General features: G+C 44.0%; 1 protein-coding gene across 2 annotated transcripts in view; it reads right to left on the bottom strand.

Moving 5' to 3' along the window:
• Positions 1-13,728, bottom strand: part of ABITRAM (actin binding transcription modulator) — a 94,662-nt gene that overhangs the window by 34,933 nt on the left and 46,001 nt on the right. The window contains exon 3 of one of the 2 annotated variants that reach the window (XM_073587853.1): positions 6,275-6,326. The exons of the other annotated variant lie outside the window; for it this stretch is intronic. Within the exon in view, the coding sequence (XP_073443954.1) occupies positions 6,275-6,326 (52 nt within the window). The remainder of the gene's footprint in view (positions 1-6,274; positions 6,327-13,728) is intronic. 2 annotated transcript variants of the gene reach the window in all.

The following is a 13,728-nucleotide window of genomic DNA, read 5'->3' as shown; positions in this document are numbered from 1 at the left end:
ATGTGATATGTGTATGTAAATTAACTGTTTGTTTTGCAGAATTGTAAGAACATTGATGAATCACAGAATCGTAGAGTTGGAAGGGACATCCTGGGCCATCTGGTCCAACCCCCTGCTCAAAGCAGGATTCGCTAAATCATCCCAGTCAGATGTCTGTCCAGCCTCTGTTTGAAGACTTCCATTGAAGGAGAACTCACCACTATTCGTGGCAGCCTGTTCCACTCATTGATCACTCTGTCAAAAAGTTTTTTCTAATATCTAATCTGTGTCTCCTCCCATTCAGTTTCATCCCATTGCTTCTAGTCTTTCCTTGTGCAAATGAGAATAAAGGTGATCCTTCTACAATGTGACAGCCCTTTAGATATTTGTAGACAGCTATTAAGTCTCCTCTCAGTCTTCTCTTTTGCAAACTAAACATTCCCAAATCCTGCAACCTTTCCTCATAAGACAGGGTTGGCAGACCGGTCACCATTCTGGTCGCTCTTTTCTGAACTTGCTCCAGTTTGTTGATGTCTTTTTTAAAATGTGGTACCCAAAACTGGACACAATATTCTAGATGAGGTCTGACCAAAGAGGAGTAGAGGGAAATAATGACTTCACGTGATCTAGACTGTATGCTTCTGTTAATACATCCTAGAATTGCATTTGCCTTTTTTGCTGCTGCATCACACTGTTGACTGATATTCAGTCTGTGATCTATTAGTATACCCAAGTCTTTTTCACATGTGCTGTCACTTATCCCTATTCCTCCCATTCTGTATATGCTTTTTTCCTTTTTATTGCCCAGATGTAGTACTTTGCATTTCTCCCTGTTAAAAACCATTCTGTTAGTTGCTGCCCACTTCTCCAGTTTATTTATATCTTTTGAATCCCCTCTCTCTCTTTTCTAGTATTAGCTATCCCTCCTAGCTTTGTGTCATCAGCAAATTTAATCAGTTTACCCTCAATTCCTTCATCTAAATCGTTGATAAAGATGTTGAACAATACAGGGCCCAGGACAGAGCCCTGTGGTACCCCACTTGAGACATTCTTCCAACTGGATGTGCAGCCATTTACGACCACTCTTTGGGTCCGATCACTAAGCCAGTTATGAATCCACCTAACAGTTGCCTTGTCCATTCCATAGTCATTTTTTCAATAAGGATTGTATGAGAGACTTTGTCAAATGCTTTGCTGAAGTCAAGATATACTATATCTACAGCATTTCCTTGATCCACCCATTCAGTGATTCCGTCATAGAAGGAAATTAAGTTGGTCTGACATGACTTATTAGTTACAAACCCATGCTGACTCTGTTTAATCACTTCATTCTTATCCAGGTACTGACATACATGTTGTTTAATAATTTGTTCAAAGATCTTTCCTGGTATAGAAGTCAGACTCACCGGCCTATAATTGCCTGGGTCCACCTTCTTCCCCTTTTTGAAGATAGGAACAACATTTGCTCTTCTCCAGATTTCTGGCACTTCTCCTGTTCTCCACGAATTTTCAAAGATTATGGAGAGGGGTTCAAAAATTTCTCGTGCTATCTCCTTCAGTACTCTGGGGTGTAATTCATCTGGACCTGGAGACTTGAATTCATTTAGGTTAGCTAAGTGTTTCCTCACTATCTTTCTGTTTATAGATATCCTGGATTCTTCTATTCCCTTAATAGGACAGTGAAGAACAGTTGATGTTACATTTCCTTTCTGAGAGAAAACAGATGCAAAATAGGAATTTAAAAGTTCAGCCTTCTCAACATCCTGTTTTACCATTTCATCATTTTCATCCTGTAAAAATCCTATAGCATCTTTGACTTTTCTTTTACTTTTGACATATCCCCAAAATCCTTTAATATTGCTTTTGACATCTCTTGCAAGCCTCAATTCATTTTCCGCTTTAGCTAATCTGATTTGTGCCCTGCAGGTTCTGCAGACAGCATTATATTCTTCTTTAGATATGCCTCCCTCTTTCCATTTTATAAACATTTTTTTCTTCCTTTTTAGCATGTGCTTAAGTTCTGTGTTCATCCATCCTGGTTTCCTTAAATGCTTCCTATTCTTCCCTCTTTTCGGAATTGTTAACAACTGTGCTTTGAGAATTTCATTTTTCAAAGATTTCTCATCCTTCCTGGACATTTTTGTCTTTAAGGATATCCAGCCATTGGATCCCTCCAATTCTCTTTCTGAATCCCTTAAAATCTGCCTTTCTGAAATCTAACCTTGACGTCTGAGTCTTCACAGGTCTTCCGCCTCTAGTTATCCAAAATTCTAAAATAGCATGGTCGCTACCTCCTAGGGTCCCAGCCACTTTTACCTCCTCAACCATTTCCTCCCTGTTTATAAGGATTAGATCCAAGGTAGCAGTTCCCCTTGTTTTCTCCCCTACCTTTTGGAAGATAAAGTTGTCGTTAAGAGAGGATAAGAATTTCCTTGACCTGTTAGTTTTGCCTGAGAGAGATTCCCAACAAATGTCTGGATAGTTGAAATCTCCCATGACAACTATGTCATATTTTTTGGAGAGCTTGGCCATTTGATGCATAAAGAGTTCATCCATATTTTCAGCTTGCACAGGCGGTCTGTAGTAAATGCCTACAATGGTGTCCTTTCCATTGTTCTGTCCTTGTATTCTTACCCAAACAGTTTCCACAGAACTCCTAGTCTCTGAAGCTTCAATCTCTGTGCAGATATACGCGTTTCTAACATACAATGTGACACCTCCTCCTCGTTTATCAAGTCTGTTTCGTGCAAATAAGTTGTATCCTTCTAGTCTTGTATTCCAATCATGTGTATTGTCCCACCAAGTTTCAGTGATTCCAATGACATCATATTTCTTTTCCTGTGTTGGTAGTTCCAATTCTCCTTGTTTGTTGCCCATGCTTTGTGCATTAGTATAGAAACATTTTAGTTTGTGATAGGTTTCTCTTTCTCCAATATTTTTATTAATTAGATTCTTTTGTCTTTGTTCTTCCTTTCCACTTCTAATAGCAGAGTTCTCAATAGCATTTGTCAGGTGTATGGCTTTTTCTGGTCTGTTGCTTCCCTTCCCATGTTGTTCTAGTTTAAAGCTCTCCTTACAAGTGTAGCAAGGCTACTTCCAAATACATGCTTTCCAGTCTTCGTAAGGTGCACCCCAACTCTAGCAAGTAGTCCATCGTATAAGTAATTCACTCCGTGATCCAGAAATCCAAATCTTTGCTGACGGCACCATCGACGTAGCCAGTTGTTAACCTGCAGAATCTTATTCCACCTCCTTGTTCCATGGCCATCCACTGGGAGGATGGAAGAGAAGACCACCTGCGCTCCCAGTTCTTTCACTTTCTTGCCCAAGTCTTCAAAGTCTCTGCAGATGGTTTCCAGAGAACCTGATACCAATAGCAGACCTCTCAGATTTTCAAAGAGGCCACATTGTTGATGCTCGTATGGCAGGCGCTAGTGTAACAGAAAGTGGCCAAATGCTTGGCGTGTCAAGAGGTACTGTCTCCAAAGTAATGACTGCGTTTGAAAGAAAAGGAAAAACATACGCAGCAAAGCACAGATCCAGCCGAAAGTCGAAGTTGACTGAGAGAGACCGTCGGACTCTAAAGCGAATTGTGAGAGAGGATTGCAAGACCACGGCTCCGAAAATCACTGCTGAGCTCAATGAACACCTACAGAACCCAGTTTCCACGAAAACTGTTCGTCGGGAGCTGCACAAATCTGGATTCCACGGAAGAGCTGCAATTAGAAAACCGCTGCTCTCAATGACAAATATTTCCAAGCATTTAAAGTGGTGTAGAAACCTCCAGAATTTGTCCCTCGAGCAGTGGAAACGTGATATTCTCAGACGAATCATCATTTACCCTATTTCCGACCTCCGGCCGAGCGTACGTTTGGAGACAGCCGAAAGAAGCATCCTATCCAGACTGCCTTCTCCCAACCGTAAAACATGGCAGAGGTTCTGTGATGATCTGGGGTGCTATTTTGTGGAGATTCGCTGGGCCAATGATATCTCTTCATGGAAGAATTAACAGCTGAGATTATTTAGGCATTTTGGGCGACCAAGTGCATCCTATGGTTCAAGCACTGTTCCCGGAGGGGAACGCCATCTTTCAGGAAGATAATGCACCAATTCATACAGCTAGAATCGTTAAAGCATGGCACAAGGAACATTCTAATGAAGTTGAGCATCTTCATCTGGCCCCCACAATCCCCAGACCTCAACATTATTGAGCATTTATGGTCGATTTTAGAGATTCAAGTTAGATGTCGATTTCTGCCGCCATCGTCAGTCAAAGAACTGGAGGTTGTTTTAACTGATGAATGGGCTAAAATTCCTTTGGAAACAATTCACACCTTGTATGAATCCATACCTCGGAGAATTGAGGCTGTAATCGCCGCAAAAGGTGGACCTACACCATATTAAGGCTGTGTGCACACGCTGCGGAATCTGCTGCGGATTGATCCGCGCTGATTTTCAAAATCCGCAGATATAACCGCAGGTCAAAAGACCTGCGGTTTATCTGCGGATTATCCTGCGGTTTTACCATCTCCACAATGGAGGAGATGGTAAACCGCTGCAGAATCCGCAGAAAGAATTGACATGTCAATTCTTTCTGCGATTTAGAAACCGCAGATAATTCTGCAGCATCTGCACTGCGGTTTCCATTTCCCATAAGGAATAATGGAAACCGCAGCAGAATTTCCCATAAGGAATAATGGAAACCGAAGCAGAATCCGCAGCGTGTGCACATACCCTAAATTAACTTTAGTTGAGGTTTCCAGGTGTTTCCATTATTTTGTCCAACCCCTGTATGAGGATACAGGGTGGCAGTCCATGCCGTACTCAGCTCCTGTGCGAGTATACAGTAGTGACAGATCCACTCTGTATCCCTCCAATGGTTACCTAAAAGGGAACGACGCACATTGAGGTAGGTATGGGTCTGGTGAGAGACCCCTGTCCACCTCCTGCTGACACTAAGCAAAAACTGATTGTCCTACAGCCGGTCAGGGGGGTGTATACTGCGGAGGCGGAGTTAACATTTTTTTTCACAGCATAGTGTCAACCCCCTAGTGGCAGCAGCACACACCCCCATGGTTCCTGTGGAAGCGATAGAGAAACCTCTACAGTTTGAGCTCAAGACTTTCAATCTCTTGAAGTGAACATTTTGCTTGATTGGTTTCCATTTGCCGTATCCCATTTGAAGAGCCCCAGAGAACCCCCCCCCCCCCCCCCCAAGTGACTCCATTTTGGAATATATACCTATTAAGAAATTCACCTAGTGGTGTAATTTATAGAGGTCTCAAAGATTGCTTTACTATGTGAAAATGAAAATTGTTACAATATTATCAACATTTAACTAAACGAATAATTTTTATAAAGAGATAAGAAAACATGCACCCTGTAATTAATTAAACAAGGTCTTCAGAATACAGCATTGTCCTTTATGTGCTTGTACCTACTGTTTGGACACATGGCGAGGCTCAGAAGGAATCACTAAATACTATATTAAGAAATTGATAGAGTACTAGTAATATTTTCTATGGGTAAATCCCGCTGATGGGCTCTCTTTAAAAATGTCATATTCCGGATCTGAAGACTGGACTGAGGCAAATCGCAAAGGTGAAGGATTCAAGTCGCTTGTTCGATACCAAATGATAAGAGGGAGGAGACGTGTGAATTCTCCGATTTAGTTTATGAGCTGCTAGGGCCCCGTCACACATGGCGACGCACCAGCGATCCCGACAACGATATGACCATGTCAGGATCGCTGGTGTGTCGCTACATGATCACTGGTGAGCTGCCAAACAGGCAGCTTCACCAGCGATCAGCACAAGCAACACGCGGGTAACAAGCGACGCACCTCGCTTAGTTACCCACTGTGTACCTTAGTTACCAGCGCGCTGGTGCAGGGAGCTGGTAACCAAGGTACACATCGGGTTTCTAAACACTGCACGCCGCTTAGAAACCCTCTGTTTACCTTAGTTACCAGCTCCTGCTCGCTGGTCTCCCACCTGTCACACGCAGCGGATGCGTGCTGGCCAGTGGGAGACCAGCGATCAAAAAAATGTCCTGGCCATTCCAGGACGATCAGCGATAACTGGCAGGGGGGCCAGTCGCTGGTGTCACACACAGCGATCTCGCTGGTGAGATCGCTATTGCGTCACAAAACTTGTGTGTGACGGGGGCTATAGCCCGAACTCCAGTAATCATGATCAGTGGGAGTTGCTGGGAGGTGACCATCAGGAATATATGGAATTAAAATTCCTTCATTGACTTAGCCTATTGATGTTTCTTTTTAATTTTTCTGCTTTACCTGTTGGAATGCTGCAGTATGCAGTAGTCTTCATGAAGCTGCCCCTTCACATCTGGAAAAGAAACCGTGATATTTAAGCCAAATTCGGCAACATAGACAAAAGACCTTTTATCATGTGTTCTTATAACAAGATAGGAAAACATAAACAAGAGGAAATCTTTTCAAACATAATTTTTTCAACCACACAACATACGTTGTAAAGAACACTTCTTCGATAGTGTGATAAGAAACAGGCCAGGGACACGCCTGTCCAACTGGTCTTTAGCGTGGCAACTTTTTTTTTTCTGAAGCGCTTCAGCGTTTCAGAGTCAGACATACCTTGGCTGAGATCATACAGCCCCGTGCCTGATACATGCTGCCCGTGGATTGGGCAGCAGGTATCGGCTGTCCGGTTCACTTTTAGGACTAAAGGTGTTTTAAAAATGTCATGAAGGGGTTAATTAAATTGTGAAACCACAGTTGTGGTTTCACAATTAATATTGCATTTTAAAGGGGATCTGTCACCCCATTTTTGGCCTATCAGCTGCGGCCACCGCCATCAGGGGTTTATCTACAGCATTCTGTAATGCTGTAGATAAGCCCCCGATGTAACCTGAAAGAGAAGAAAAAAAAAAAAAAAAAAAAAGAGATTATACTCACCCTGGTGTTCGGTCCGATGGGTGTCGCCATCCCGTCTGGCGCCTCCCATCTTCATACGATGATGTCCTCCTCCTTGCTTCTCCCTCGGCTCTTGCGCACGCGTACTTTATCTGACTTGTTGAGGGCAGAGCAGAGAACTGCAGTGCGCAGGTGCCGGACCTCTCGGACCTTCCCCGGTGCCTGCACACTGCAGTACTTTACTCTGCCCTCAACAGGGCAGATAAAGTACGCGTGCGCAGGAGCCGAAGGAGAAGCAAGGAGGAGGATATCGTTGCTAGAAGATGGGAGGCACCGGACAGCGACACCCACCGCACCCGACTCTGGCCCCCCCATGAGTATAATCTAACGTTTTTTTATCTTTCAGGTTTCATCAGGGGCTTATCTACAGCATTACAGAATGCTGAAGGTAAGCCCCTGATGGCGGTGGCCCCAGCTTATGGGGCAAAAATGGGGTGACAAATTCCCTTTAATCGGCTTGATGAAAAAGGTGAGGTATCTTTAGGAGCTAAAACTTGTGACATCCTACCCTAAACCACTTAGAGGGCCTTTATGGGTGGAAAAAAAAGTTCCGTCCTTCTAGCCGCAGGAGGAATTTGAATTTGCTCACATCGACTTCTATAACTTCTTGCAGCTATGAGACGCTCATCAGACAGGCGGACTACCCCTAAATAGTATAATACAACACATTTCCAGCATAGTCATTTCAACAGAAGTCATAGCTATGCATATTGATCACCGATAACTAGAGTTGAGCGACTTTAGTCGGATCGGGTTTCATGAAACAAAATTTGTTTCAGATGAACCTGGTCCGACTAGGGCAAAAAAAAGTCAGTTTCGTCCAAAACCCAACCCCAATGCAAGTCAATGAGGAATGCAAGTCAATGAGGAATAAAAGTCGGCATGGAGTGGATGAATGTCATCCGCTCAATGCCGACTTTTATTTCCCATTGACTTGCATTGGGGTCGGGTTTCGGGCGAAACCCCAACTTTTTGTGCCCTAGTCGGACCAGTTTCATCTGAAACAAATTTTGTTTCATGAAACCCGATCCGAATAAAGTCGCTCAACTCTACCGATAACTATAAATCTATCAAAATATCTAATACAAAGTAAAGAAAAATGGGAAGTGGACATAGGGCTCATCGAAGAGGGACAATCGAGAGAAATTTTAGAGAGGGCTCCCTGCCTTCCACATAAGTACTTACTTCAACACACATATACATTATATATACACATTATATATATATATTTTTTATTTTTTTTTTTGAGGAGTGACTCCTTATGTCCTGGATTCAAGTCACAATTTGCAGATCTGCTTCACATGGGCTCCAGTCCAGACCTAGAAAGGTTTTGGAAGGGAGTTAACAGATGTAATTAATAAAGTCTATTCTGTAAAAGTTTCCATTACTCCATTGGAGTGAATTCTGAGTTATCGGGAATTGGTCAGCAGGTTTTTGTTATACAGGGTGGGCCATTTATATGCAAGCACCAGGACACCAGAGAATCCTCCGGTGGGCCCCACCCCTAGCCCCAGCTCCTGTGGGCCCCACCCCCAGCTCCTGCCTCCTTCTTTAGTCCCTGCCCTGCGAAGTGAGCACCGAGCGGTGCACATTCTATTCTATAGCCGACAGCAGCGAGTAAGCTATGCAAATGATGTGAACAATGCAGTCGCGCGGCATCTCTTTCACATCACCAGCGTGCTTGTGTGTGCACTGCAGATGAGAGTGCTGTCCTCCACCTCACATGTTTCCTGCCCGGCGCTTCCTGTCTGAGACAGCCCAGCTGCATGACGTCATCATCCCTCACGCTGTCTCAGACAGAAAGCTGCCTGTTAGGAAGAGGCTGTCAGGATGTGCTGCTGTTGCGGGGAGGTGAGCTGTGCATCTGTGTGCCTGCGTGTGTGTATGTGGTGCAGTGCTTTGTGTGTGAGTGTGAGAGTGATGCGGTGCTGTGCCTGCGTGTGTGGGCTGGTGGGGAAGGACAATGATATAGGTGGAGGAGGCGATGGAGGTGATGGACAATGAAGGTGGTGGGGGAGGCAACGATGGAGGTGATGGGCAATGATGGTGGTGGGGAGGCAATAATGGTGGTGAGGGAGGCAATAATGGAGGTGATGGCCAATGGTGATGTCGGGGGCAGGCAATGGTGGGGGCAGGCAATGATGAGGTGATGGGCAATGATGGTGGGGAAGGCAATGATGGTGGTGGGGTGGCAATGATGGAGGTGATGGACAATGATGGTGGTGGGGGGAGGCAATGATGGAGAATGATGGTGGTGGGGGGAGGCAATGATGGAGGGGATGAAATGGGCAATGATGGTGGTGGGGGGAGGCAATGATGGAGGTGATGAAATGGACAATGATGGTGGTGGAGGAGGCAATGATGGAGGTGATGAAATGGACAATGATGGTGGTGGGGGAGGAGGCAATGATTGATGTGGTGGAATGGGCAGTGATGGGGTGGTGGGAAAGAATGATAGTGTTAGTGGGGGAGAAGGCAATGATTGAGGTGGTGATGAGGACAATGATGGGGGTGGAGAGCGGCTGCATTATACTTTATGAGTGGGCTACATTATATTTTGTGGGGGGACTGCATTATTCTCAGGGGACTACATTATATTCTGGGGGCTACATCATACTCTATGGGGGGCTGCATTATTCTCTCAGGGGACATTATATTCTGGGGGCTACAGTATACTCTATGGGGGGGCTGCATTATTCTCTGGATGGGCTACATCATACTATATGAGGGGGCAGCATTATACCCTATGACGGGGCTACAGTATCCTCTTGGGGGGGCTTCATTATACTATATGAGGAGGGCTGCATTATATTCTATGGTGGGGACAGCGTTATACCTTATGAGGGGGTTGCATTATATTTTGTGGGGTGCTGCATTATATTCTATGAGATGGGGCTGAATTATATTTTATGAGGGGGGCTACATTATTTTATAAGGGGAGCTACATTATATTCTATGAGGGGGCTACCCCTCTATGATTCTACTCCAACCCCTGCTACATAATTAAGACGACTACCTTATATTATACCCTGATATTAGCGTATTTTACTGAACAATTGGTGGTCTTGCATTTATTTCTATGTAGCTACATAGTGGGCCCCAAGAATGATTTTCTCTGATGGGCCCAAGGTGCTCCAGTCCGATGCAGTTTATATGGATACATTTGGGTAGGCCAGCTTCAAAATGGCTGCCATGGTCACCACCCATCTTGAAAAGTTTTCCCCCTGCCATATACTAATGTGCCACAAAGAGGAAGTTGACATCACCAACCATTCCCATTTTATTTAGGTGTATCCATATAAATGGCCCACCCAGGTCTAACCTTATAAATAGCCCACCCTGTATAATCTGAGCGCAGTATAATATAGAGCAAGAAAACCTGACTGCAAAGATGGATCACTTACTGGGTTTCTTGGTGAAATTTTCATAGAATACCTGATTTGTATGGTGAGATGTTGCAGAGCTAAGACTTCTAGCCTGCGTATAACCTCGCCCAAACACCTGACTGGCAGATTCCTGTGTACACTGTGCATTGTGCGCAAGTGGTGGGATAACAAAGAGTAGCCTGCCTGGCACAGAAGATGTAGTCCTGCAGTGTTAATCTCCTGCTGATAAAATACTGATTGTATTGAAACTACAAGACATAGCATAATAAGTGACATCCCTGTAATCAGACTCTTCTTCCCTATATTATGCTACTCTAACTTTACAGAGCAAAAACCTGGTGAGATTCCCTTTAACCCCTTAACGTCCAATGACTGACAGTCAGTGATTGGACGCCAATCCGTTTGGTGCGGGCTCCGGCGATGAGCTCACACCTTTTCCGGGACATGACAGCTGATTTGATCAGCTGACATGTGCCAGGAACAGCCGCGAGTGAAATCGCGATTTACCCGCGGCTGTTGACATGTTAAATGCCGCTGTCAAACTCTGACAGCGGCATTTAACATGCATGGACAGGAAGCGCGTCGTTACCTCCTCCTATCGGCGCCTATGTCACATGACAGAGGGTCGCTGACGGGTTGGCATGCCAATCCGGGGTCAGAAGAAGACCCCTGTGGTTGTCATTGCTGGATCGCAATGAGCGCCGCCTGGTGGTCGGTGCTCATAGCAAGTGAGCATATCTGCTACATACAGCAGGGCTGAAGCCCTGCTGTATGTAGCAGAAACGATTGGACAGCTCCAGCTTCAAGTCTTCAATGGAGACTATTGAAACAAGTAAAAATTAAAAAACATCTTTTTAAAAATATTTAAAAAAGTACAAAAAATATATAAAAGTTCAAATCACACCTCCCCCCTTTCGCCCCATTCAAAATAAAACAAAATAAAATCAAATATACACATATTTGGCATTGCCGCGTTCAGAATTGCCTGGATCTATTAATAGATAAAAAGAAGTACTCCAATCGGTAAACAGCATAGCTAGAAAAAAAAAAAAAAATCGAAATGTCAGAATTACTTTTTTTGGTCGCTGCAACATTGCAATAAAATACAATAACGGGCGATCAAAAGAACGTTTCTGCACCAAAATGGTATCAATAAAAACATTAGATCGGCACGCAAAAAATAAGCCCTCACCCAGCTCCAGATCCCGAAAAATGGGTCTCGGAAAATGGCACATTATATATACACTGCTCAAAAAAATAAAGGGAACACTTAAACAACAGAATATAACTCCAAGTAAATCAAACTTCTGTGAAATCAAACTGTCCACTTAGGAAGCAACACTGATTGACAATCAATTTCACATACTGTTGTGCAAATGGAATAGACAACAGATGGAAATTATTGGCAATTATCAAGACACCCTCAATAAAGGAGTGGTTCTGCAGGTGGGGACCACAGACCACATCTCAGTATCAATGCTTTCTGGCTGATGTTTTGGTCACTTTTGAAGATTGGTTGTGCTTTCACACTCGTGGTAGCATGAGACGGACTCTACAACCCACACAAGTGGCTCAGGTAGTGCAGCTCATTCAGGATGGCACATCAATGCGAGCTGTGGCAAGGTTTGCTGTGTCTGTCAGCGTAGTGTCCAGAGGCTGGAGGCGCTACCAGGAGACAGGCCAGTACACCAGGAGATGTGGAGGGGGCTGTAGGAGGCCAACAACCCAGCAGCAGGACCGCTACCTCCGCCTTTGTGCAAGGACGAACAGGAGGATCACTGCCAAAGCCCTGTAAAATAACCTCCAGCAGGCCACAAAGGTGCATGTGTTTGCACAAACGGTTAGAAACAGACTCCATGATGATGGTCTGAGTGCCCGACGTCCACAGATGGGATATTATATATAAACACACACTTTGGAATTTTTTTTCACCACTTACATAAAAAAAAAAAACCTAGACATGTTTGGTGTCTATGAACTTGTAATGACCTGGAGAATCATAATGGTAGGTCAGTTTTAGCATTTAGTGAACCTAGTAAAAAAGCCAAACAAAAAAAACCAACTGTAGGATTGCACTTTTTTTGTAATTTCACCGCACTTGGAATTTTTTTTCTTGTTTTTCTGTTAAACGACATGGTAAAACCAATGGTGTTGTTCAAAAGTACAACTAGTCCCGCAAAAAACAAGCCCACACATGGCCATTTTGACCAAAAAATAAAAAAGTTATGGCTCTGGGAAGAAGGAGGGCAAAAAATTAAAATGAAAAAACAAAAACCACCCCTGGTTGTTAAGCGGTTGAAAGAAGGACCTCAAGACCGACAAGCCACAAAAAAAATTGCACGAATTCTTCAAATGGCCTCTCTTTTCAGAGCAGACTAATCAGCAGCTCTGCCTTTCTTCTGTCTGAACACAATCCTCACTGTTCAGCTAACCCAGCTGCTGTTAAATGAGCTTTAAAGGGGTTGTCCGGGCTTTTCACATAATCTCAGTACATATCTGGGCTGCAGAATTATGACAATAAGTAATTTACTTTCTGTCACTAGTTTGTACGGTTTTCTAGATATTCTGAACAGAACGTCCAAGGGGGGGGGGGGGGGGGTTATGGCATTGAAATGAGAACTGGTCGTAACTTCCTACTCTACTCCAAACCTGCCCTCTATAGCAACAACCCCACCCTCCATAGCTACAGGCCCTCCCCGACCACATGAAGAAGCCCTCATTACACAGTAACAAATCCTCCCCCTCTAGCAGCTTCACTGCAGAGAGCAGCTGCTCCTCCAGATATGTACTGAGATTATGTGAAAAGCCCGGACAACCCCTTTAAACCCCGAACTGGATCATAGGATTGACCTACCAGCCAGGTTCTTTTGGTTACTCCAAAAAAAAATACACCCAAATCCAGTCACATTAAGCCCTCTCAGTAACCTAATGTTCTTGGTACAGCTCACATTACTGACATATCTACCATCGAGGACCTTACTTCCTGCTCTAATTGCAAAATGTATGCTTTGATACATCTGGAATGCCTTCTAGAGAGTTAATTATGGTCTGTCTGAGTTTGTTCTCGCTGATGGACAGGGATAAGCAGCACATTAATAGAACATGTTGACTCTCCACTCGAGGGGAGGAAGATGTAATGCAGTATACTTGTCCACTTTGTTCCCTTTGAGGATTATTAGATGATTTATGTATTCTAGAATAAAGGTAAAGGGGAGGTGTGGATTTACAACAAATTTATCATTAAACTTACCGCTCTGTCTCCTTTAGGATTACACAAACCTTTTTATGTCATATGATGGACTTTTCCTACCATAGTAGTACACTTTTAAGGGGTTGTGTCCGGTCAAAACCGATAAGTCTGCAGTCACTCTGTGTGACTGTAGACTTATAAATCCCTCCAGCACGCACTGT

This window comes from Dendrobates tinctorius, unplaced genomic scaffold (genome assembly GCF_039654945.1).
Source record: "Dendrobates tinctorius isolate UK_male_01 unplaced genomic scaffold, ASM3965494v1 ptg000102l, whole genome shotgun sequence".
Lineage (NCBI taxonomy): Eukaryota > Metazoa > Chordata > Amphibia > Anura > Dendrobatidae > Dendrobates > Dendrobates tinctorius.
This window is presented reverse-complemented; position numbering and strand designations above follow the sequence as displayed.